The 26,963-nt window shown below is 41.7% G+C and overlaps 1 protein-coding gene across 1 annotated transcript in view; it reads left to right on the forward strand.

Moving 5' to 3' along the window:
* Window positions 1-26,748, forward strand: part of dchs2 (dachsous cadherin-related 2) — a 40,097-nt gene extending 13,349 nt beyond the window's left edge. Inside the window, exons 5-20 of the mRNA XM_039798433.1 lie at window positions 966-1,991; window positions 2,607-2,794; window positions 3,176-3,275; window positions 3,367-3,527; window positions 4,732-5,575; window positions 6,774-7,013; window positions 11,181-11,315; window positions 14,206-14,415; window positions 16,066-16,926; window positions 17,010-17,123; window positions 17,828-18,039; window positions 18,152-18,303; window positions 19,224-19,354; window positions 19,947-20,233; window positions 21,360-21,501; window positions 23,167-26,748. Of these exons, the coding sequence (XP_039654367.1) occupies window positions 966-1,991; window positions 2,607-2,794; window positions 3,176-3,275; window positions 3,367-3,527; window positions 4,732-5,575; window positions 6,774-7,013; window positions 11,181-11,315; window positions 14,206-14,415; window positions 16,066-16,926; window positions 17,010-17,123; window positions 17,828-18,039; window positions 18,152-18,303; window positions 19,224-19,354; window positions 19,947-20,233; window positions 21,360-21,501; window positions 23,167-25,769 (7,406 nt within the window). The 3' untranslated portion in view covers window positions 25,770-26,748. The remainder of the gene's footprint in view (window positions 1-965; window positions 1,992-2,606; window positions 2,795-3,175; window positions 3,276-3,366; window positions 3,528-4,731; window positions 5,576-6,773; window positions 7,014-11,180; window positions 11,316-14,205; window positions 14,416-16,065; window positions 16,927-17,009; window positions 17,124-17,827; window positions 18,040-18,151; window positions 18,304-19,223; window positions 19,355-19,946; window positions 20,234-21,359; window positions 21,502-23,166) is intronic.
* The last annotated feature ends 215 nt before the right edge of the window (window positions 26,749-26,963 follow it).

Below are 26,963 nucleotides of genomic sequence, written 5' to 3' on the forward strand. Positions count from 1 at the left end.
ATTATCCCTTCATAGTCCACTTGTTATGTGCCACTAACTCCTCTTAGTCCCCTCAGCAGCTAAACCCACTCCACTCCACCAGACAGTCATTCGAGGTTGTCTAATCAATTAAAAGATTAGGGCTTCAATCTAAAGCGGAAACAACAGAACTGGGCCTGTTTGACAGGGGTCGGTCACCGTTAAGCTCTCTCTGCTGGTTTCAGGGGTTTGTTAGTTACTTTTGAAGAGCAACAAACACTTAGAGGGGATTAAAGAGATCTTCTGAGCTGGACTGTAATTACTTAATGTTGCCGACTGTGTGTGCGCTGTTGATGTTCTCATGCAGGTAAAATGGTATATTTGCATTAGATAGAGTATGTTTTCCCACCATGTGCATGAATCATATAGATTATGTGGATCTGACGCTATTTTACCGAGGACTAAAAAAAAGAACACACTCGTTTTAAGTTGCAGTTATGTTTCTCTTTGCCTTTTTTATTCTTTTATTTAATATATATTAATTTAATAAATCATATTTCTTTATTTTATACTTTTTAAAATTCTTTTTCCCTTTTCTTTTCTTCAACTATGACATGTGCCAGTGTACATTTAGTAAGTTTTTCTTCTATCTCTTAATCTCAACTTTTGAGACGGTAAATGACAACTACACCTTACTTTAACGGTTTCTGGAATGACATGTTGATGTTGAATTCATTTTCATTTCATCCATTTTCATTTTGAATTCTTTTTTTCTTGTGAGCAATAAAAAAATAGCAAACAAAAATTCCACTCACGTCCATTGTTTTGGGAGAGAGGCAAAAATATCTCAAAAGTCTGGACAAATAAAACCAAAACTATCAGCATAGCCAAATGCAACCAATAAAGGTAAGTGAGGGAAGTTAAAATGTTAGTTTACAATTTAGGAGAACTGACCCTTCTAGTGTTTAGTTGATTATGAATCAATAAAAACTGTTTTGTCTTCACAGATTCAGAACCGGTGTCCTACCGAATCTCCTCTGGCGATCCTCAGGGTTTGTTCTCCATTCACCCAAAGTTCGGCCTGATCAGCAACGTCAAACCTCTGGACCACGAGTCGCAGCCGTACGCCCTGCTGGTTCTCCAGTCCTACACTGACTCCTCTCCAGTTTACAGCACCACCCAGGTCAACATCACTATCGCTGACATTAATGACAACGCTCCCGTTTTCCCCAAACTCAGCGACAGCATCACGGTGTCCCAAAACACACTGCCGGGGACGGTGTTGTTCATCGCGCACGCACACGACTACGACAGCGGTGCCAACGGCAGGGTGCAGTATCGCCTGAAAAATCCCAGAAATGGTACGTTTGTTGTCGACCGCAACCTCGGGACTGTTACGTTAAATCAGAGTTTGCAGGCGGGTCATCAGCAGAGGTACAGCCTGGAAATCATAGCTAAAGACGAAGGCGAGCCTTCCCTGAGCTCTACGCTGACACTGGCGGTCAATGTGGACCGCACAGCCGCTGAAGACAGCCTTGCCTTCGAGACGTTGGTCTACCAGGTTGAGATAGGCGAGGGCTACAGGAAAGATTCGAGGGTCATCCAGGTGAGAGCGCACCGGAGCCGGGGGGCTCACCTGTCGAACTCGGGCCTCGCCTACTCCCTGGAGGCAGATGCCGGGTTTCCTCCAGCTCCATTTCGGGTTCACCCAAAGAGCGGATGGTTGTATCTCTCGCACAATCTGGACTACGAGACGGAATCCGTGTTTCGTTTTCGAGTGTTGGCCACAGCCAGGGAGGCCTCTCTGGCCAACGTGACAGCGACAGCCACGGTGATAGTGCTGGTGCTGGACATCAACGACAATCCGCCGGTGTTCAGCAGCGAGGTCTACTACTTCACCGTTTCAGAGGGCTCGTCGCCCCAAGGCCTGGTGGGAACCGTCAAAGCTGTGGATAAGGATTCTGGGAAAAACGCCCAGCTGTCCTACATCCTGCTCACAGATGGGAAGTTCTTCCGCATTAACACTAAAACAGGTAAAACCACTGACATTAATAACACCACCTCGAGGTCATAGGGAGGGCTGCACAATATATCGTTTTTATTATCGTCATCGCGATATCAACTGGCGCAATAAACGCAACATCGCGAAAAGGCTGCGACATATCGCAAAAGACAAGGTTTTTTTTTTATTTGTTGAAAGAGAGTATACAAGTAGAAAACCGCACTTTAAAATGTATCTGTCATACTTTCTTTTTTTTGGTGCATTTTATGTTAAATTCAATTTGTTTAATTAAAAAAAAATTGGAAATGATATACTTTCAGAATACTGAAAGCAGCAGAAAGGCAGCACTGAGTACACTTTGTTATCTGTCAATTTATCGTAAGTAATATCGTTATCGCGATCAGAATCAGAGTGTATTGCCACAGTAGTAACCCTGTGTGGAATTTGTCTTGGTGATTGCCACATACACACACACACAAAACACTAACCATGAATAAGAATAAAAATAAATACAGAAACAGGAACAAATATATTCAGCAACGTTCTCGCATATCGCATATTTTCCTCATATCGTGCAGCTCTGGTCATATGTAGGCTATACTGATACGCGTCCCCACCTTTCTGTCCCTTCTCTGTACCCGTCCAGGTGAGATTATAAACTGGGTGGCGTTGGACCGCGAGCAGCACAGCCAGCACAGTCTGAAGGTGATGGTGACAGACCAGGGCCACCCTCGGCTCAATGCCACCGCCACCGCTCACATCCTGGTCACTGACATCAATGACAACACCCCACAGTTTACACACCTGCCTGCCAGCAAAGAGCTTAATGTTCAGGTAAACATGTTGGGAACCTTATCTGTATATTGTACTGCAAGAGCATGTGTGATCCTGAGAGACGGGAAGATTTCCTTTGATAGATTAGCTAAAGCTAACAGCTATAGATTACAGCACTTTAAAAAATGACTTGGGAGGAAACGCTAAAATGACTTATGTCGTTTTTCACCTTTTGTAAAAGTCAATTTCTAAAGATCTTTCGTCATCCTTGATTGATTTATTTCCCTGTTCTCACCCGAACTTCGAATTCAAGATGAGTAGGAAGCAACACGCACACCGCTTGCTTTGTCTCCTTTGTTGTGCAAGGGATTAAATCCCTCGAAGATCCGTTTATGAAGAAAAAAGAAAATTCACACACACGTGTTCCTGTCTTTGCTGCAGATATGGGCTGGTCTGCCAGCAGGTTCCATGGTGACAAACATGTTTGCCAAAGATTTAGATGCAGGAGAAAATGGAACAGTCACCTTCTCATTGGTCACAGGTGAGCTAAGTACAGAATGCACTTTTACTGTTACAGTATTATTGATGAGTTCCTGAGTATCACCGTCTTGTGTTTCTCTGGGCTGATTCAGAGGATGAGGGTTTTGGACACTTTGAGATTGACAGTGAGAGTGGAGAGGTCAGAACAACGGAGCTGTTCACCCAGAACACCGAACCGTACTACACTCTGAAAGTAACTGCCAAAGACAGCGGAGCCACACCTCTAGAGGACACTGCAGTCATCCATGTACAGGTACACTCATCCCTTTTCAATTCATACTACTGTATGACTGCTGCTGGACTCCGTTTCAGAGATTAAATTGTTGAATGAATGATATTTTATTTATATGTTTTAACCTTTGGGTTTCTTGGGATTGTATTTGTTGTACAACATTGGAACCACACTGATGCCATTTTTTTTTTTGACATTCTCTGTTTTCCAAATCAACAAACTATAGTTTGTTCAGTTCATACATTTTTATTTGCCCTCTGTCTGTTATTATTATTTCAGCATAATCAGACAAATACCACAGAAGAAACAGGCATCAGTTTCTGCCTGCATTTTCAAGAGCTTAGGCCCAATGTAAATGTTCATACTCATTGGTTGTAGATCTGGAATTCAAGACCCAGTTATTTTATATTTTATGCTTCATTCATTCTTTAAAAACATGTTAAGAATGTCTTCATTGCTCACTGCTTGTATCTTGTCATGGGACTCTGTGATTTTAAATTGATAACGGTACCATAGAACTTTCAAGGGAAAGAAGAAAGGTAGCCAGCTTCTAAATGTCGGTATAGCTTCATACTGTACAAAAATGACAGCTCCACCTGCATTTATGAGATAACATGATACAAAAATTTCCCATTGTATCCAAAATAATCCACTTATATTCCACGAATAAAAACAAGTAATCATCCTAAAATAGGCTATATCTTATCTATCTATCTATCTATCTATCTATCTATCTATCTATCTATTTATATATATATATATATATATATATATATATATATATATATATATATATATATAGGATACTTGTGTGTGTATATATATATATATATATATATATATATATATATATATATATATATATATATATATATATATATATATATATATATATATATATAAAAACACATTTTTTACAAATGTACAGAGAGAAAATGAGCACAATGTTTGGATTTAGCATAAGAGGACACATTTCTAAGTAGCCTAAGTTTGGCACCAGGGGGAGACATTTTTTTATCATCAAAGTCTTCATTTAGACTGTGGGGTGAAACATTGTTCAGTGTGTTGATCCATAAAGTTTCACATTGTTGTTGTTTTTTTTCGCTTCATGGCATTTTTTGGTCCCTTTTTTTTAAAAATTCTTCCTAGTGTTGTGACTTGCTATAGTTTTGTCGTGCGGTTTGAAATCTTTTACAGTATTACAGTGTATGTATTCCACCTGCAGGTTCATGGATTGGAGGCTCTGTATGGCCGCTCTGACCACCAAACTATGAGGCGTTTCACGGTGAGAGAGGACATGGAGCCGGCGACTGTTATCGGCTCTGCCGCTGTTTCATATGCAGGGAGATTCCACTATTCCATCTCTGAGGGCGACGGGAGCGTTCACTTCGGCATCGACAGCTCCTCTGGTGACATATATATCAACCAGCCGCTGGACTACGAGGCGGCCATGCAGTACTTCCTCAAGGTCCGAGCTGAAGACGTAGGCCTGGCTCCTGGAGTCAACGTGTCCGTGCTGGTCAGTGTGATAGTGGAGGATGTGAACGACCACACGCCCTGGTTCCCTGATAAACTGGTGGTGTACGGCCTGTGGGAGGACGCTCCGGTCGGATCGCTGGCGTTTGCTTTTCATGCCCGAGATGCTGACGGGACCTTTCCCAACAGCGCCCTCCGTTACTCCCTGACCTCTGACCCGCAACTCGGCAGCTCTTCATCCCGCTTCCCCTTTCAGATCAACCCTCACACGGGGAGCCTGACCGTGACAGCACCTTTAGACCGCGAGACCAACCCCAGCTTTGCCTTCACTGTAACAGCCACGGACCAGGCGCAGAGGAAGGGCGAGCGCAAACGGACGTCCGTGACGGCTCAGGTGTTCCTGCTGGATGTGAACGACAACCGGCCGGTGTTTATATCAGCGGACGCAGTTCAGGTGATGGAGGATGCAGAGGTGGGGAGTCTGCTGCATCATTTTAAGGCCATAGATGGAGATCTGGGGGAAAACGGGGTTGTCTCCTACGTCATCGTGGCTGGAAACGAGAAAGGATTCTTCACACTGGAGGAGAAAAGAGGTAGGTTTCTTACAGGGCAGGATTAATGAATTAAGAGTCTCGCATTGCCAGACCTTCCTCCACAGCGCTGCGGAAAACGTGCTCTGGTTTATTGGCATTTCTTTAAACCAATCACAATCGTCTTAGGCGGCGCTAAGCGCCGGACGGAGCAACGGTGCCGCTGCAAAATAGCCTCGGGAAGGAACTTGTTTTGGTGGAACATGTGTACGATAGGCTAGCTAGCTGCCTGGATTTCCCCTGCAGAGATCTGAGGAGCAGTTAACCATAGTCCTCAGAAATCCACCAGAGTTTAAAGTTACAACACAAAGAAAGCAGAAGGTGGCGGTTATCCGGCTGAAAATGAGGGACATCCAGCGGATTTTCCGGCAGCACCTGAACAATCCCGGAAATGAAACGTCGTTGATATAGACTAATGAATTAATGATGCTGGGCTGATATATCATCAGATATTGGCTTACTGCTGGGCGCCAGGGTAGCTCACCTGGTAGAGCGGGCGCCCATATGTAGAGGTTTACTCCTCAACGCAGTGGCCGCGGGTTTGACTCCGACCTGCGGCCCTTTGCTGCATGTCATTCCCTCTCTCTCTCTCTCTCTCTCTCTCTCTCTCCCTCCCTCTCCCCTTTCAAGTCTAAGCTGTCCTATACAAATAAAGGGCTAAAATGACGAAAAAATTATCTTAAAAAAAAAAAAGATATTAGCTTACTGCTGTTATATCTGTTTTGCCATGTGTCGGCGGATAAGACAGAACATTTTAAAGTAGTGTTTCTTCTATTACATACTTTGCCCACCAGGAAGCACTGACACATTTTTATTTTCTACTGTAAAATGTCCCAGTCAATACATATTGTGTATATACTTCTTTATAAAAAAAAAATAATAATAATGTTAAAGGGATCCTTATAAATAATAAATAATGTTAATGTGATGTGCTTGTAAAAGGATTTAATATTAGCTGATATATTGTCACACTCAAATATTAATGTTGGTTTTGGCTTCTAAAATCCAATATCCAATAAAATGTCTGGTTTACATTTTTGGTTTAATAATTTTCTTATTATTTGTGACTAAATAATAAACAATTAAGGGTAAAAGTTACTTAAAAAAAAAAACATTCTGACAAAGCTGCATGGTGTTTCAAGCCACTTGAAAGCTGAAGAAACCATCACGCTCAAAGTTCATCTTCTTCCATCTTCTACAGGCCTCTTGTTTCTCTCGGCCCCTCTGGACTATGAGACGCAACGTTTCCACCGCCTGAGCGTCCGGGCAGTGGACCACGGCCTGCCCTCGCTCTCCTCCACCCAGACTCTGACGGTGGAGGTGGGGGATGTAAACGACCAGACCCCCGTCTTCAGTCAGAGCAGCTACAACGCCAGCGTGGCGGAGAACAGAGACCCTGGAGAGCCGGTGATCAGGGTCTCTGCCACTGATAAGGATTCAGGTAATAATTATCAGCATCTTTATGGTTTACTTATGAGTTGAGGTTTTCATATAAAAGTAAATAATGGGGGGAAATAGGCATTCGTTTTGTTTTAGTGATTATGTTTGGTATTGATTAATCTACAGATTATGTTCTCAATTAATTTAATCGTTTCGTCCCTAAAATGTAAACAAACAACAAAAACAAATCAGAAAAAAAATTGAAAAACGCCCATAACAATTTTCAAAGGCCCATGATTGATGATGATGTGTTTCGTTTCTCCTAAGGAATAAAGATAGTAAGTTTATTATAATATAAGCAGCAAATCCTCACAATTAAGAAGCTGGAACAGTTTTGCTTAAAAAAAAAAAAAAAAAAAGAGATAAATCGACTATTTGTTTTAGCTCCTTTTTTATTTTAACAAATTTTCCAAATCACATTTTCGTAACTCGTGAGAGAAAATTTCAAGACCAAAATTTGGCATAAACATTCACAGACGATGACAACTGAACCAACTCCATGGCAACTTGGCAAACTCCACTTGCTGAGGAAGACCATGAGATGTGATTAAACGCTGTGGGGGGGGGACTAGTAATTGAGTTTAACTTATTTCTCTCCCAAAACAACAGTTACAGATCGTTTTATTTTTGTGCAGGGGGAAAAAGTAAGGTTTTCTTATTAACTTAAAAAGGGCAGCCACATCTCAAGTTTTTCTAACAGTGATTTGAAAAATATACATACTGTATATGTTTGGCTAGATGCAAATCCTGAGGTAGCATGCTTGTTTTTTCAGATTGGGGAAAATAAAGAATAAAATGAATGAACTAAGAACCAGAAAGGACCCAGCAACACCGCAGCTCCTGTTACTGGCAGCTGAATTAGCTTTGAATCTCCCTTCTGTTGAGTTTCTGGAGCTTTTTCCTTATTTTCATTATCAGAGCTGTGGATGTTTATAAGGATAGAGGATGTTGCATGTTGCACAGGTTGTAAAAAAAAACAAAAAAAACAAACAATGTGTGGTTTTGGGCTATATAGATAAAGATTTATTTGAGAGACTGTAAAATGGTGAGAAAACAAAGCGATGTGTCTTTATTTCCCTAAAATCTCAGTCATGTTCTATTTGGAGACTGTTAGATGAGCTGCAGTTTTCATCCAGTAGCATTGGCGTTTAGCCTGAAATAGTCCTTCTGTGGTAGGGGAGATGGCAGTATGCCTCCACAGTGCCTAGATGGCAGCACTAGCACGTGTCCTCAAACCCTCAAACTCAATATGCTTAAAACCAAAACCATAAAATTAAACTCATAAACAAGCTCCTAAATAATGGTTTTTTTTTTTTTCACAAATTATGAAAACATTAAATGTCTCTTTTCCTTTTCTGTCACATTGTAATATTTCAAACTCTAAATGGCTCGAAGAGGAAATTCCCATTCAACGTTTCTCTGTTTCAGCAGTAGTATAACCGTTGATTTGTATTATCTTTAAAGCAGAGTACCACATGACAAAATACAGTTGAGCAGCAGCTCGCCCTGCCGTGTTTTGGTTAAACTTCGGCGCTGCAGTGAATCAAGGTTATCGTCTGTTTTGTTTCACTCCATTAGCAGCTTAATTGAAACCAACCCCCTGCCCTCTTGCATTGTTCCATCTGTGTCTTTTCCATGTGCTACGTTCACTGTACATCCCAGCAAATCTCATTCATCTCGCTCCAATCATATTCACAAATCTACACACTCGGTCCTGTTTATTTGAACATGTTGCGCGCGGGGCCTCCTGAATCCCACTCCGTCTCACCGTGTTGACAGTACGAGTCTTTTTTTTAAATGCTGGAGGTGGATGTCCATGTGGCAGGAGGATCTGTACAGGAGGGGTTTCGATGTGAACTAACATTCTTGGGGGGTGAGAATTGTCCAAGAACAGCAAGCACACAGCTCCTCTGGGAGATCTGAAAGGTCCTGTCTCATGATGATTTCCATAATCCAAGCCATCTGTGCCAATAGGCGCCGTGTTTTCATCTGTCTCCTCAAATCGTCTCGTCCTCGTCCAGTTTCCATGTGTCGGAGGCAGTCAGAGGAGAAGTGCAATATCAACGAGTGTGACAGCTAACCTTTGTGTTACTCTGCGCGGCCTGGATTTCACTTTGTTCAGCAAATGTTCACATGTTCGGAGGGAGTTTTTTAAAGAGTAACTGTGCTGTCCTTTAGGTCACAGGGGAACAGATCAAGTTTTAGTATTCATACTTACTTTCAATCATCACATCAGACTTACCATGTACATGTTTGCGTTAGGACATTCCAATGCTGGTCCCTCTTCTTTTTTTATTATTATTTTTTTTATTTACTTTTTTACTTTTTTTTTTTTTTTTTTGCTGGAACTCTCCGAAACCCCTAATGTTATCATCAGACGTATAATGACTTTGCTGTTTAGGTTATGAAAGTAAGAAACATGATCTTATGTTCTAAGCTTAAAGTCCAACCAGAAACCTTGTATCTCTATATTTTGTCTTTAGTTTTTTTTTTTTGTGTTATTGATCATCCTTTACGTCGGCCTGTGGGTTGTACAAATATTTAAACAGTGATGAGGCGATTTCATATGACGTCGTCAAAGGTAAATGGCTAAATATGAAGTTTTCAAATGAGCCTGCAAATTTCAATTTCCTGCAAAGCAACGGTTTTGGACATAACAAGGATTTCGCCTGACAGCGACGATACATACAGTATCTGCTATGTACGTTTTTAATTCACTTACTCTGTGTTCTCCTTTTGAGGAAAAAAATCCGAAACCAAAAAGGAGAAATTTGAAATTAGATAACTTTTATTAATCCCCAGAGTGGAGACTAGTTTGGTCATAAGTCAGACATACTGCCACTACAGTAGGAACACTAACACACAAACTAACACGGGTTCTGGCCTAAAGGACGTTAGTGCAGCTGAGCAGCAAGAACCTGCTTAGCCACCAACTTAACCATAATTACAATTATTAAAACAACTGATCAATTAATAAGTAATAAATGAAGGGCAGATAATCAAGTGATGAACCTAAAATCAAGGCAATATATATGAAATGAAACTAAAATATACAGAGAAACAATGGTAACAAATACACCCCATATAGGAAACGAGCAAATATCATTCAAGTTCAGTTATGTGCACAAAAAACCTTCAAAATTATGCTGTGGAGCGTCTTGGCATCCATGAATGGTCACTCAACACACTTTTAAGATGGCTAAAAACACGTTTCTTATGAACTGGGAGTCAATCCAGTTATAGAACCATTGGCAGTAATGTTATTATCCCGACATACAACAGCATAAATATTGCTTTACCCAAATTACAAAAATAACTCAACATTTTCTTACTGAAATCAAGAAAACAAGAGAACACTTTTGTGAAGGTAAATACAAGCTGGACAATTGCCCTATTAACTTCCATTGTAGCTTGTTTCGCTGCTGCCGACTGCAGTGATCTCGCTTAATACTGGACCAATGTCAAAGGTTGTTGTTCCCATCAGTCTCTTGGACACAAAAACATAGGAAAATAGGGCCCAGGTTGAAAAAAACGTTAGTTACCCTTTAATGTGTGGCTGCCATACTAAGGTTTTGCTCCCCTGTCCGTTTTTTTAAAGGTGACACAAGACATTGTGTGATTTACTATACCCCATGGTTCTGTTTTCAATTTGGCATCAGATAAGGCTCGTCTGAAATGGAAGCAGCCATAAACATGAACTGACCTGATGAGGTGCTAAACTCAACCTCAGGACTGATGTGAATGCTAAGATTGACAGAAAACTTTAATATGTGATGAACATTATAGAAAGTATTATCTCTTTTTTTTTTAGACATGAAAAAAAGCTAATGGATGAAAATGTGATTATTGACTGCTTTTTCTTATTTCTTACAAAGGCAATATAGATTTCTAATCACCATGGAAGGGTATGTGGAATAAGCTAAAGCTTAGACTTTACATTCAAATTAAAAAAGATTTCTATACAGAGCTATATATCAAATATACAGCAATTCTACATATAAGGTCGAGGTAACGTAAAATGAGGTTGTGTTTGTGGGGTTTTCCCTGCTTATTTTAGTTGTTTCCCTCACATTCCATGAAATGAGGATTTGTTTTGAGGTCTGTAACAGTGTTCACAGTTCTGAAGAGTGTGTGAAACATACATTAACCTTGTGTGTTCCTCCCCCAGAGGAGAATGCCGGGGTGTGGTACAGTCTGTTGCCCGGTCCCGGCTACGAGCTCTTCAGCATCAACCCTTACACCGGTCTGATCACCACCACCTCCTACCTGGACAGAGAGCAGCAGCAGCACTTCCCTCTCAGAGGTAACACACACTCGCAGTTCAAACCTGTTACACCTGAGACACACAGAAGTGTGGAGAGAAATAGTGCTCTAAATCACACTGTTGGAGTAGTTAGGCTTGGGAGTGTTGTGTGTATGTGTGAATGTATTTTGTGTCTTCTGTATATTTGTCTTAAGGACCCCCCCCAAAAAAATTAGATGATTCATCTCAAGGGGTTATTCTTCTAGTGAAAACACATGGACGTTGAACAGGGTTTCCCACAGGAGCTCCCGGCCTCACCTGAAATAAAGCGTGCCTCCGCTCACGTCAGAGAACGTTTCATAAATATGTTTTTAAGCTTACTAATCTTTATGGAAATCGAGCAGTGGCACTACATCACACAGCAAAGGCCACCTATTTAATGAGTAGGACACTTGTTGAAACTGCCATCTTGGAGCCACATGGACATTAGGGGTGGGAATCACCAGAGGTCTCACAATACAATATCACGATACTTATGTCACGATACAATATTATTGCAATTTAAAACAATATTCTGTGATTATATTGCAATATGATACATTTTTTCCAACTTCAAATTGTTCCCAGTTTCAAATGATGTCCCCAAAAGGAAACTTTGTCAACATCTGTTTTATCTAAAACGATACATTTCTCTGTTCATCTCACTTCTATTTTATTGCTGCAAAATGGGATTGTCAAGCAGACAAACTGACCAACACATATATAATTCAAATCGATATTTGGTGTCTGTGTATCGATGCCACAGAAAATATCGCGATACTATGCTGTATCGATTTTATTTATTTTTTCCCCACCCCTAATGGACATAACGGTGCAGTGTGTCAGGATTGGTCTGATTCAGCTCAGCAGGTGAGTGAGTGATTTATTGCATATTGTGTTTTCTTGGCTGAAATTAATCAGAGCGGCATGTTGCATTGCCTGGGGTGGGGGGAGAAAACAGTTGGTACGTTTTTTTCAAGTTGGAAAAAGTAGTAACAATCAATCACAATCAGGTGCTGATTAGTGAGGAAAAAAAACTCACCAGGCGGAAGTTAGTTTCATAATGACCAGATGGACACAGGTTTAGAGTCTGCATTGCGTTGACGTGAGTTTAAAGTTTGTACTGACCAGATAGACCTTTATCATCACTTTCCTGAATGAAAAACATCTCCAGTGTCAAACTGAAGATATAAACCAACTTTTTGAAAGCCTGTGATTCTGTTCTTTGTACAATGTTCCTGCTTGGCAACACATTTAAGTCAATACTTGGCTCAGATCTTCCTCCTGAAGGGTTATAAAACATATCTAAAGCCTGAAGCCGCTTAAACATATAAAATCTCTATGAAACACAGATATTTCTCTCATTCTGTTTCTCATTCTCTACCTTCTCTCTTGACATGCTTCACAGCCAAAGTCATAAAGAATGCAAGGTCTTTTGTATGAGGGCAACATAATTCAGCAGATTGATTTATGTTAAGGAAACAGTCGACTTTTAAAGGGCTGAGCTACAGTATATCTAACCTCTACTGACTGCACCCTCTGCCTTTTGAAGTGTTTGCTTTAGACTCTCGTGGGCACACGCGGCAATTACATTCAGGCTATTCAGCAGTGTTTAGTGATAAACTGCTTTCAGATGTTTTATCGTAATATTTGTACAGTCAGCAGTATGATGAACAATTAAATATAATAACAAAATATAATAACCGGAAAGCCTGAATGTCTTGAAGTTGTGCCAGAATCCCGCAGGGCTTATTGGGAAATACCAAAATATGTGGGGACCATTTTCTCTGGCTGTAGATGCATTTGGAAAGAAATAAAATACTAACTTCTTCTCAGCGTGTATTCAAAGCTGTCGCAGAATACGTTGACAGGATTGTTTATTTTATTCTTAGGGTCTGCCATGCTATTAAAAAACCGTCCAGTCATTTTGGTGTTAAGAGACTGAGACTGCTGAGCGAAACTGTATATTTCCATACACTGTCACTTGTAATACTTGTGTTTTCAATATATAGCCTACAGTTCATTACTATGGAACTATTATAATAAGAGTCTGTGGCCTCTTTGAGCTGTTTACCAATAGCTGTTTTTCATATATAGTTGTGCTTTCGATATGGCTCTATGGAATGGCAATGTCAGTAGTTCGTTATTTTGACCGGTCCACCACTTCAGTCCAAATATCTCAACATAATTTGGATGATTCTTCTTCATATTTGGTAGAAATATCCATGTTCCCCAGAGCATGAACCCTAGTAACTTTGTCGATCACCATCACGTCAAAACTTTAATTTTGTCCAATACTTTGGTTTATGACCAAATACCTGCAAAATCTAATGTCATTAACCTGAGTTGTTTTGGGGTTTAGTGCTAATTAGCCAATGTATGCATGCTAACATTAAGATGGTGAACATGGTAAACATGGTAAACATGGTAAACATGGTAAACATTATACCCGCTAAACATCTGCATGTTACTGGTGTCATTGTGAGCATGTTGATGTTAGCATTTAGCTCAAAGTACAGCCTCACAGACATGCTAGCATGGCGGTAAACTCTTAGTCATGTCCAGGAAGTAAATAACAACCAAAGATCAGGGGCGTAATGGTGGCCAAGTGGTTAACACCATTAAGACACATACTGTGATGGCAATGACCCTGGTTTGATTCCAGCTTTGTTACATGTGATATCTCTCTCCCACTAACCATGTCCTGTCTTCATCTCTGTTGTGAGCTATCTAATAAATGCAAAATGCCAAAACAGAGTTAATAGAAACAACTGTTGAAGTAGTGGAAACCCTGGTTGTTTTTTGTGAACAGGAAAAAGCATTGACTTATTGACCTCACAGGACCATCAAAATTGAATAAAATGATGCCAAGATTTCTAGTGTGAAGTCCTTTTTTGATTCCTGTCTGCAGTGCAGGCTCGTGACAGCAGCACGCGGCCTCTGTCGAGTACGGCCACAGTGCTGTGCTCTGTGCTGGATGACAATGACAACCCTCCAGAGTTCATGCAGTCATCCTTCCAGATCAGCCTGCCAGAAAACCTTCCTCCTGGGGTGGTCCACACTGCTCAGGCCTCTGATCCAGACCACGGAGAAAATGGAACTATACACTACTCCATTCTAGGTAAGGAGCCCAGATAGTGCTCTGTGTATAAAGCTATTTGGATAATGATTTGGCAGTTTTGGCTAGCATTTCGATTGGTAATAACATTATACTCACCAAGGCAATAGCTTAGATCTTGGAACTCATCGACATTGTAAAAAATAATTCCAAAGGGTAAAGAAACTAAGCAATCATACAGATTTTAAACAAACCCTGAGCTAAGCCAAACTTATTTGGAAGAAAAAATGTAGATAAATTATAAAATAGCAACCCAAACTGTCCATTAACAATCCATGCCAGACCCACTTACTGGTACTTTGAGCGATCATACATTCCATAGTTGTGCATGCACAGTTTTTCTGTTCAATAAGGGATTATTAGCGACATTTCAGGTTTTACCTTCAAATAAAGTGGTTTAGATTATACAGGTGAACCGTCTTGTCCGCTCATGTCGCATTTAGTCGTATTTTGTCGAGATCTCAGCAATTACTTTGGCAATAAGTGTTATACATAATGGCAGTGGTGGAATGTAACTAAGTACATTTACTCAAGTACTGTACTTAAGTCTTTTCTTGTCATGGTGTGACCTTTGGAATTCTGCATGGTGTATAATTATTTCACCACACCGTGACACCAGGATCTCCTTAGGATGAGGTCCGTTTATTCTGGTGACAAACATGAATAGACAGACCTCAACATGCAAAAGAACGGCCCGCTCCAATTTCTACAATACACACATTAACACATATACACATATTCTGCCGCAAATTTAAGATAGCTACACTAACTCTTAAAAACTCGTAAAACATGTAGAAAGGTTGGGACAGACATTATAAAAGTGTGGGGCAAAATATCAACAGAATAATAAAAGAAATAATGGAATTAATTAAAATAATGAATGAGCCAAAAATAAATTACACTCACCTCTCCCAAACAGTATTACAAAAAGGGGAGAGGGAAAGGGGACACCTGGTATTTATAGTTCCAGGACCACCGAAGAAGAAATAAAGGAGGTGCTCTGAACTCTAACATATAGCCTATATACCTTACACTAGATACATTTTAAGACAAAAGTAACCACAACAGATTTTGTCTAATTATAAATGAGATAAAGGCAAATACAAATATGTCCCTGTTACAATGGCACTTTCTACTTCTACTCCGCTACATTTCAGAGAGAAATATTGTACTTTTTTACTCCACTACATCAATCTGACAGTTTAAGTTACTAGTTCCTTTACAAATTAAGATTGTTGCATGCAAAACACGTCGTTTCTAAAATATGATGTTTTATTATACATTAAACTACCCAACAATATAACGGCCTACAAGTCCAGATGAAACGATTAGTTGATTAAACAGTCGATTGACAGAACTGATGGTTTCCAGTTTCTAAAATGTGAGGATTTTACTTTTAATACTTTTAAGTACATTTTCCTGGTGATACTTACATACTTTTATTTAAGTAACAATTTCAATGCAGGACTTCTACTTGTAACAGAGTATTTTACAGTGTGGTATTAGTACTTAAAGGATCTGAATACTTCTTCCACCACTGCATAATGGAATAAAAATAACAATGGATAGAAATGATGGACACATCTACAAAAATAAGAGCCAAGCTTTGATAAGCCGTACTGATGCTTTTTATGCCTAACCACTTTTCTTTAGGTGAGGACTACAGAGGTCGCTTCACCATCAACAGCCACACAGGTGCTGTCAGCACCACACAGGTCCTGGACCGCGAGGAAAGGCAGAATTACACGCTCACCATACAGGCTCGGGACTACGGCCCCACCCCACTCAGCTCCTCCACCCAACTCCAGCTGCTGCTGCTGGACCAGAACGATAACATGCCCTCCTTCACCCGTAAGAGCTACCACGCCTCCATCAGCGAGGGTCTACCCGCCGGAGCGGAGGTCCTGCGTGTCAGCGCCTTCGATCCTGACGAAGGGTCCAACGGGGACCTGACCTACTCTCTGACGGAGGACAGCAGCCAGGGGGCCTTCTCAGTGGACGCGTTCACCGGAGTGATCCGCACCACCCGGTCTCTGGACAGAGAGAGCAGGGCCCAGTACACCCTCCGAGCTGTGGCTACCGACGGCTGCGCTCAAGGACCACTGAGCTCGGTGGCATCGCTGACCATACAGGTGGAGGACGTGAACGACAACGTGCCGGCCTGTGAGCAGAATCCCATCAACGCGTGGGTGTCTATGAGGACTCTACCAAACCAGATAGTTACCACGGTGACGGCAACAGACGGTGACCAGGGCGACAATGGGACTATGCAGTTCATGCTGTTTGATGAGGAGAACCTGTTTGACATCAACAGCGCGTCGGGAGAGATTTCACTGAGAAGACGAGTGCGAGCAGGTTTCTCCGGGAGGAAGCTGCAGGTTGTGGTTTCAGACCAAGGGCGGCCTGCTTTAACCTCCACCTGCCTGGTTTTCATCCATCTGAAGGGAGAACACGAAGGGCTACAGTTCACAAATAAAGTGTACAACGCTACTGTCAAGGAGAACAGTAGAGCTGGTACGTTTTATTACCTCTATTCCTTCTGTTTTCACTGATACCATCAAAAACCTCATCAAGCCTTTCACTCTCTCTTTGTCAAGGCACTTGGATTGCAAAAGTGGAGGCCAGTGACCAAACCAACAGCAGACAAAGGATCACATACACCATATTTAGTGGCAACGAGAATCATATTTTCTCCATCACCCGTCACACGGGTAAGAAACCAAACAAAAACATTGCTTTTGTTCCCTTTTTTTTCTTGCCGTCTATTCAAAGTTGCTGCTGTAGTTCACTGGTTATTATTAGCAGATGGTATTCTTGTTATGTATTTGCATAAAAAAAAGTCCTGCGTGCTTTTATCATTTGAGTTATGCTAATAGTACATATTCTCATTCACTCATCCATTTTATTTTCCACTAAAGCATCCAGAAAATAACTTAAGATTTTTTTTTTTAGCCCTCACCATTGTTTATGTAAAACCAATAAGTGCTTCTTATCCAACCATGTTGGGCTCATTTTCTGTGTCTCTCTTCAAAATGCCCTTACAGCTTATCTGGTTCATCTGGTTGTTTATATACAAGTATTTCCTAAAGAATTATGATTGTTGCCTGGCTGATCTTATCATATTCTACCCTACACTCTTCTTTTGGATTCATGTCTACATAAAGTAATGAAGCACACACGCTATACTGACATATGAACAAACATTTTTTAAGGGTTACCACAAAATCTTGAACCTAAACGTGCTTCTATCAACACCTTTTTTTAATAGATGAAAAGTTATGGGTTTCTTTCCATTACTGTGCTTTCATTTTCCCTTGATCTAATAAAAACAACCTTGAAATATATATAGTCTCTAAAGTTGGGTTGGCACAGTTTTTGGGGTATAACAGTACCTCATCTTTTTCCTCTCATCCAGGCGAGATCCGTGTGCAGAAAGATAACTCTCTGGACTTTGAGGTGAGCCCTCAGATCCATCTGGTGGTGCTGGCTGACAATGGGCTGCAGACAGCTCCCTGCAGGGTCTCCATCAGCCTGCTGGATGTGAACGACAATGCACCCGTGTTTGAACACAGCAACTACAGGACAGCTGTCTGGGAGGGGCAAGTGCACAACACCTACATCATGCAGGTAGAAACTATGAATATTACAAATACCAAGCAGGTGTATCATTTATTTAGTCAGGTGTATCATCATCATATATTGGCCAGATTTAATGGATCCCTGGCCATATTTTCTGCAGGTTTTTGCGTCTGATGCTGACAGCGGGATGAACGGGCAGATTGAGTACTCCATCGTGTCCGGTAACCTTAACGAAGCATTCATCTTGGACTCTGTTCGCGGGATTCTTGCTACAAATGTCTTGCTGGACCGCGAGATCACCCCCTCATACAAGTACGTCCAACTCGCATGAAAAAAAGCATTATGTAACCATTTCTAGAATGTATGATAGTCAAGACAAAACTAGATTAGTAAATTCCTACTTATAACGTGGAGAGTCCCGTTCCCTCTCAAAGCTAGCCCCTATATCACTAGGGCGTGAAGAATTTTTTTGTCCATATTCAAAGCTAAAAGTTTTTGTTAAATTTCAACATTTATTTAGTTTGCATTCAACAAATGCACATCCCCTGAGTCTCTGCCATTGGCACACTGTCAAACCTTTGTGGCAGCTGTAGTTGTTGAATGCTAACAACATAATCATTGTTTTGTCTTTTGTAGGAGATGGGGGCATGACATCTTTATTTAATTTAAATTAGTTTAAATAGGAAGTCAACTGCTGATGTGTGTGGTCACAGTGTGAGGGCCCATGTTGCACTGTGGGGACATTTTCACAAAGTGATTTGAGAACACTACTTACAGTGCATGCAGATCGCAAATGATGGCAGTATTATTATGTTTCACGAATAATTGTCGCTTGCTACAGGGCTCTTGCAAGCTCGTAAATGTGTTACTAGTTTAATTAGTGAAACATGTCTTCTGTAAATGAGTGAGAGCAAATAATGTCATGGCAAATTTTATCTTGCAAATGTGGTGAAACGGGCACATGCTTATATTTTCTTCATTAGAAAGCTGTCTGACAGATTTCCTGACAAGGCAAAAGTTGCTTTTCAAAATGTACCTCAGTACAATAGTCACAAATTGTGCTCATGTGAAAGTAGAATTACTGAGTTTAGAATGTCAATAAGTACAAATACCTAAAATATCTGCTCAACTCTGTTATTGAGAGTGCTACATGTCCAACCTAGCATAACCCATCAATACAATATCCATAATATGCAGCGTGGCATCATTTGTTTACTGCCTTTAAATTACAGGCTGGTTCTGCAGGCAGCAGACAGGGGGAACCCTCCGCTCATCAGCACCGCCACCATCCGGGTCCAAGTGGTGGACGTCAATGACAACAGCCCAGCCATCCCCCCCATGGAGTCCGTGGTTATAGCAGAGAGTAAGATCAACCCCTGCTGCTTTCTTGCTGCGTTCAATCATAAACACTCATTTGGATATAAACACTGTCTATGTTCTTTGACAACCCGTTCTCACTCCCAACTCGTAAAATACTGATGCTTGGTCAGTGGCTCTCAGCGTCGCATACTGGCGCAAAAATCCCCCATTAGTGTCCCTACGGGACGTACCGGGCAGAGCAGCAGCTCAGCCACGGCAATGTAAGATGAAGTAGTATTAATCGAGAAGTATGAAAGACTGAAAATCCGCGTAAGGAGGTTGGTTGGGGAGGTGGATGGGTCAAACAACACAGGACTTTCACCCAGGAGACCGAGGTTGTGTCCCGTTCTTGTCCCGCGTGTCACTGAAACGTACATTTTTGTAACCCCACCCACGATCTTTTCCTAACCTAACTTTCCCTTTTCTTGTGCCGCATGTCGGTTAAACATACGTCGTGACCCAGAGCGTCAAAAAGTGACAACGAATGCCAAAGGCACCTGACCAAGCCTCGCTTTTTGACGCGATGGGAGTGAGAATGTGTCATCTTTGACTACTGTATTTGTGGACTTATTTTGACGTCTTCTGTTTGACTGTAGATCTGCCAGCAGGTTACATGGTCACCCAGGTTACTGCAAACGACGTGGACCTTAGCTCAACCATCACCTACAGCTTTTCAGATAACAGTAGCACCAATTTCCCCTTTGCTATTGACCGATATACTGGTGTGATTACCCTGACTCGGGCCCTGGACTACGAGGAGCAGACAGAGTACACGTTGACAGTCTGGGCGTCTGATTCTCTCCATCAGACCACTGGAGAGGTCAAAGTTCAAGTGCTTGATGTCAATGACAATGCTCCAGTCTTCACCAAAGTCTCCTACCAGGTACAGATGATATATTTGTCTTTAAAAAGGTTATAGGCCAACTGGTTGGTGTCACCAAGCCATTAAAAAATGGTATATGCATGTTGTTCCTGTAAAATGACAAAAGAAACAACCTTCTACTTCAGCATGCCTTTCCTTAGTATGTGCCCTTTCTGTGTCTGTAGCTATTGAGGAGGAGAGAGGGGGGGGCAAGGTGGAGGTGTGGCCTTGACCAACTGCCACTTTGCTCGTTTGAAAGCCATGATGTATCTCTCTCTCTCATGGGTGGGCCAAATTCTCTGGGCGGGCAAAGCAGAGAAAGGGGAGGTAACCTTCTCCTTATGACCTCATAAGGAGAAGATTCCAGATCGGCCCATCTGAGCTTTCATTTTCTCAAAGGCAGAGCAGGATACCCAGGGCTCGGTTTACACCTATCACCATTTCTAGCCACTGGGGGACCATAGGCAGGCTGGGGGAACTCATAGTAATGTTAAAAAACCTCATAAAGTGAAATGTTCATGCCATGGGACCTTTAAAGGCGCAATGAATAGGATTATCCTAAAAAAACAAACATGTATATACTCTTACAAAAAGAATCCTTCTAACCCATCATTTTTTAGCTACTAGAAGTGTGTGGCAGTGTCTTTTGTTTTGCTCTGTTCAGGACAATTCTGGGCATCAACCCCTATAAAAATGTTGCAACCAGGTGCCAGGCTGTAAGCCCGCATCCAAGAGAAAGCTACGAAAATAGCGGACACAGCGCCAGAAAAACGCAAATATAGCAAGGCAAAACGCCAAGCGGCCAAAGCTCCTTCCTAAAACTGAATCTGCGGCTGGCTTTCATTCGCTGGCGAGCACGGTAACCCTCGTTGAGCCAGGGAGAAGGGGCCAACTTTGAATGGTGTTCACAAACTGTAACCAACTAATCCTACTCAGTCTGCCTTTAACTAAAGACAAATTCTGCTGAAGCAGGTCATATACCAGCCAAATAGATTTTTCAAACCTGGCAACCCAAACGTTGTATTGTTATAAAGCATTTATAATTGTTTATTAACCTTATTAAAAAGTGGTATCTGACTAGATAAAGAGTATACATTACATCATGATCTTGCTGCAGCTGTGACTCATTATTTGTTCTCTCTTCAAGGTGGAGTTGTCAGAGCTGGTTTCAGCAGAGACTTTAGTTTTGTCAGTGTTGGCTACCGACAGAGACTCTGAACTCAATGGGAAGATCACCTACAGACTGCTTTCATCTCCTTTACAAGGCTTTTACATGGAGCCTGACAATGGTAAGAAAAGTTTTATTGATGGAAAAGACATCCTGAAATAGCTCTGATATGAATGTTTCATGTTAAGAAGTCAACAGATGGATAAAACAATGGCCCAACATGTATTGCAGTCCTTCTGTAAAACACATTACCTCAAGCTTTACAAGTTTTATGACTATATATATTCATCCCTCTTATTCCCTCCATTAAAATCAGTTTTTCTGGCAAAGATAAATGGGCACACGCCAAAGAAAAGGGCATAGAGAAAGTCTCTGCCTGGTTATGAGCAGCATTCAGTATCAGAGGTTACTGGGAGTTGTCATTCTGCCAGTAGCAGTATATTTCTCCAGTGTTTATATTTTTGTAGTCTTGGATTTGACAAGTGAGTTCCTTGGACAGGGGGGAAGAGAAGCAGCAGAGAAGGCAATTAGAAGTCATTGAGATAAAGTGCTTTGGAGGAGCCATGCCTATCCTATTATATCCCTTCTTTTTTTTATATTCTAAACCCAAGAAAGAAGATAATTTTGCAAAGGCTGAACTCCTCCTCTGTTCTGGCCAGTCTTTTCCACTTGTGATTTATGAGCTTCTATCTTGTTTGAACTCCAAAGTATAATATCAAATAAATGTATTTCCCCATGTTTTGCTGTGAGGAGCACCAATGGAAAGTGAAAATTGCATCAATTTTGACTAAAGCTGTCTAAATCCAAAAATGTAATATGGTGCTTTTTGTGGTGCGGTGCCTCTCGGTTTTTCCATTCCTATTTGTTTCACAAACAATGAGTGGTGCTGCTTTAGAATAGAGCCTCAGAATTAATAAATTCACCATGTAGAAAAGTATAAGGGGCAGTGAAGTGGAACAATAAATTGGATGGACAAACACTTTATTGTCATCCAAGAAGAACTTTTGCTCTTACAGTCTGCATATGGAATTCATTAAAGAATAGTCACATTGGGGATAATGTTGTATTGCGGCAATTTAGATTTAACTCTTAGTACATTGTCAAACAAGTAGACATGTTTTATTGTTCTTAATCTGAAGAGAAACTAATCCAGGAACAATCTGTGAATTTGTTTATCCATCTGTTAAATCAATAAAAAGAGTATTATAGTTTTTCATTAGTAAGGCCAGATGTCAGGTCTTTCCTAAAGTGTTTCTACCTTGAAAACCGTTTCATTGTGAGATAAAATGCACGTGTTTCAATGTATGCATAATGTCTGTCTGTGTGACTGACTGCAATATAATGTTCCTTGTTGGCACCGTTACCTATTTGCTCATCCAGTAGACATAAAGCAACATCATTATTCATTTGGAGTCATGTTTCTAACCACCTGACAACCATAAATCCAAAAATCACTTTTCTTTTAGCTTTATTTTACTTTCTCCCAACTCCTGAGAGAAATAGCTGGCTCTTTAGCATGCTAGATGCTCCTCTATGTTCACCAGTTAGTCACTAACTTTGTCTGTAGTTTGGTGCTGGACAGGTGGCGTACTGTACACTGGGTCAGAAAACAACTACTATTAGCTAAAAGCAGCTAAAAAGCTCTATAGAACTGAGGGGAGTTTGGTGGTAACTGACTGTCTGGTTCGCCACTAAGAGCAACTTTCACATTGTTTCACTAATATTGATTACTGTAGATAAAAAAAATAAAATTGATTCACTCACGAACACATGTGTTGTCTTATAGGGTCCGTTTTCACCAATAAGCCGTTGAAGGCCATCACAAACAGCAACCTGATCCATCTTCTAGTTGAGGCCAAAGACGAAGGCGATCCTGTGCAGTCTACTGTCACCTCCATAGATGTGCTGATTCTGGACACCAACGACCATGCACCTTTGTTCCACCAGGACATCTACACGCTCACCGTCCCAGAGGACACGGCCACAGACACCACCCTCCTGACGCTGTCTGCAGAGGACCAAGACTGGAGCCCCGAAAACACCCATTTGGACTATGCCATCATCAGGGGTAATGAGGAGAAGCGATTCTGTCTGGAAGTTAAAATGGTTCAGGTTGAGAGTCAAATGAGAAATGTAGGAAAACTTGTTCTGTGTAACCCTTTGGACCGTGAGACCACGGAGAGCTATGCGCTGACAGTGAGCGTGTCTGATCGAGGAACGCCTCCACTGAACAGCTCTGCTGTCGTTATGGTGACTGTGACAGACTGCAATGACAATGCTCCTGTCTTTTCCAGCACAGGATACCATGCACAAGTGAGTGAAAACAGCCATGTAGGTACCAGACTGGTCCAGGTCAGTGCTCAGGATCCTGACCTGGGAACTAACGGCCTCTTGCGATACGACATTATCTCAGGGAACAGCAAAGGTCACCTCAAGCTCGACCCTCAGTCTGGCCTTCTGGTGGTCAACCACTCACTTGACTATGAGGAAGACTCAAAATACACCCTCACCATCCGGGCATCTGATGGTGGTGAATCATCTGAAGAACGTAAAGTCACTTTTACAGTGGTCTTCATCACAGTGTTGGATGTTAATGATAACACTCCGTACTTCATGTTCCCTACTGTTAACTGTTCAGTGCTGGAGAACCTCCCAGCGTTTACCCACACCTGTTCTGTCCATGCTGTTGACAATGACTTAGGCCCTTACGGCCAGCTCACTTACTCTATTGTGTCCTCCTGCTTCATGGACTATGGCAGTGGCAGCCCTGAGAAGAAGGAGGCCTTTGCCATCGACCCCCTAACAGGCGACATTCACACCAGACAGACCTTTGATTACGAACGCGAGAGTGAGTACTGCTTTGTAGTGGAGGCCAGGGACCATGGCGACAAAGCAGCTACAGTGAGAGTGCAGGTGACCATCAAAGGAGTGGATGAGTTCAGTCCCGTCTTCACCCAAAAGAAGTACCATTTCATCCTGCCAGAAAACGCCAAGGCTGGAGAGACAGTCGGTTACGTGATGGCGATGGACCATGATGGAGGGGTTGACGGGCTGGTGGAGTACTCCCTTGTGAAGTCATCGCCGTTTTTCTCAATAAACAAAACAGTTGGTGCCATTTTTGTGTCAGGTCCTGTATATCGCAGACGAGGCAACCATGGCAGTGAGGACATGGTGGAGCTGGTAGTGTCTGCAGGTAGTCCCAGATTGGCCTCCAGGACCACCGCCTGCATAGTTTATGTCAATATCTCCAGCTCCGCTGAAGCTCTCACGGGGGTGCCTCTCAATGCGCACATGCTCAGTTTGAGTGTCTCGCTAATCATGTTCCTCCTTGTCCTCCTCATTTTTGTGGGATTGGTTCTCAGGTACAAAATTAAGGAAGCGGCAATCAAAAAGGCAGCTGCCATTGCCGCCAACTTGAACCACGGCACAGGCTCGTTCGGTAGATCCATTAGCCAAAGTGCCATCTCTCTGCAGGAGATGAAACCCAGCATCTTGTTGACCAAGAGGGACATATCGAACCCATACAATCAGTCAGACTCGAGCGGCCGTGGATCAGCAGAAGGTGAAACCGCTGAGGACCAGGAGATCAAGTGGATTAATCAGTACCCCTGCCGTAAAAGAGACGAATCTGTGCAAGGCAACCAGGTCTTGGAGATCCCAGACTCTGCTTTACCTGGGGACAATAGCTCCTGCAACTCTATCGATGTAGGGCCAGAGCACATTTTATCTGTCAATAAACGTTTAGTCTCAGGGATGGCCAGCACAGAAAGTCTCCACCACTTCAAAGAAGAGGGAGGAGGTGAGGGACTACTTCCTGCAATACTTACGGTGAGGGACTTGGAGGAAAGCATGAGGACGAGTGGGTACCCTCCACTCTCGGAAGCCCAAGACTCTGCGGATTCACTTTCTTCACTGTTGTGTCTAGAAGAGCAGCTGCAGGGCAGCTACAGCTGGGACTACATTTTGGACTGGGAGCCACGCTTCCAGTCTCTGGCCTCCGTTTTCACCGATATCGGGATGCTCCCTGACGAGGAGCTTCAAGGCGGCCGTGAGGAATTGGCGGCAGAGGCAAGCTGTCTCATGTACCCACCGCCCCTTATAACAGGAGTGGCTCAGCCTGGCATTAGGACTGTACCTCCACGAAAGCCGGGGCGTGTGCCGAGCCTGAGAAGGAAGCCCTCTTACCCCAAATATGCGTATTCCCCCTTAGCCAGGAACACAGGACTTACCCCTTCAGCCATGACGCCCAATTTCTCCCCATCGCTGTCTTCTCTCACCATTAGGACCCCTAGTGCCTCACCAGTTGTCTCTGAGACCGGGGTTGGGGGTATCAGACTTGACTCAGGGCCCCTCACTGCAAGCCTACTGGAGGCAGAAATCCAGGTGTAGACACAAACTTCGATCCAGTTTATCTGTGGCATTCAATTCCATCTTTCATTCACCATCTGAAGGTATTTCCCTTAGTGTTTTAGGAGAATTTAAAGGGCACAATTTAGTTTTCATTGTTGGTTTAATGACCAATAGGCTGATACATTGGTTTATTCATTCATCCTATTTTTATGGTTTTGGACTCATGGATGTCATGAGTTTAGTCCCAAAGGGGCAATACCAGGCAAAGTTGTCATTTGAACATAATGTAGTCATTGATTTAGTTAGCTTGAGGTTGATTTCATAACTTGCTTCTGTAATAAAACAAATATCGGGAAAAGCCTGAACTAAGTCTTGCATTATATTCTTATAATGCAGCACTTCAATTAAGAGCAGATGTTCGAGTCGGCAATAATCATTGAATGTGTTATTGTAAACATGTTTATATGTGCAGAAAATGAAACACTTTGTTACTGCAGTTGGTTGCAGCTTCTAAATGGAAACCTTGCAAGGTTGGTTTAACTTTAATAAGCAAAGAAAGGCAACATTGTTCTGTGGTTAAGTTTATCTTCCTGCAGTCATAAAATCCAGTATTTTGAATAGAGACCCAGTTTTGCCTCACTCTTTTTTAATTCATTCAGCCAATAAAATTCCATGACGAACATTTCTTCAATCTAGGACCGTTTTTAGTTTCCATGTTATATTGTTCAGTATTTTAAGGCTGGAAAAGAGTCAAGTCTTTCTACACTAACACTAATTTTGTACTGATTTAGGAATTGGGATTGTATTGTCCTGCTGTCACTGGTGAGCACGATGAGAGATTTTCATAAACTAGTTTTACTTTTTCTCATGAACAGAAATGTTCTTGTTTTTATGTGCTGACTGTAGAATATGGACATTCTGTTAAACAGCACTTTATGTACAATTTCCAGAGAGTTGTATGAGTTTGAATATTAATACATTTGCAAACAAATTTGCAATAAAGAAACTTTCTTCTGTATTTTCTTTGATTCATCATTTAAAATGAGTTATGTTGTTGTACTGATTGTCTTTCATGAGGATTTTACAAGCTTGTGCACATATGTGTATACTGTAATATTCAAAGATTAGAATAAGTAAAATGCAACAACAATGAAGACAGTATTCTTAACCCTGCAGAATATTAAAAGAACAAAGAAAATAGTATAAATGAAAATAATCATTAGATGTATGTTG

Source organism: Perca fluviatilis, chromosome 1 (assembly GCF_010015445.1).
Source record: "Perca fluviatilis chromosome 1, GENO_Pfluv_1.0, whole genome shotgun sequence".
NCBI classification, from domain to species: domain Eukaryota; kingdom Metazoa; phylum Chordata; class Actinopteri; order Perciformes; family Percidae; genus Perca; species Perca fluviatilis.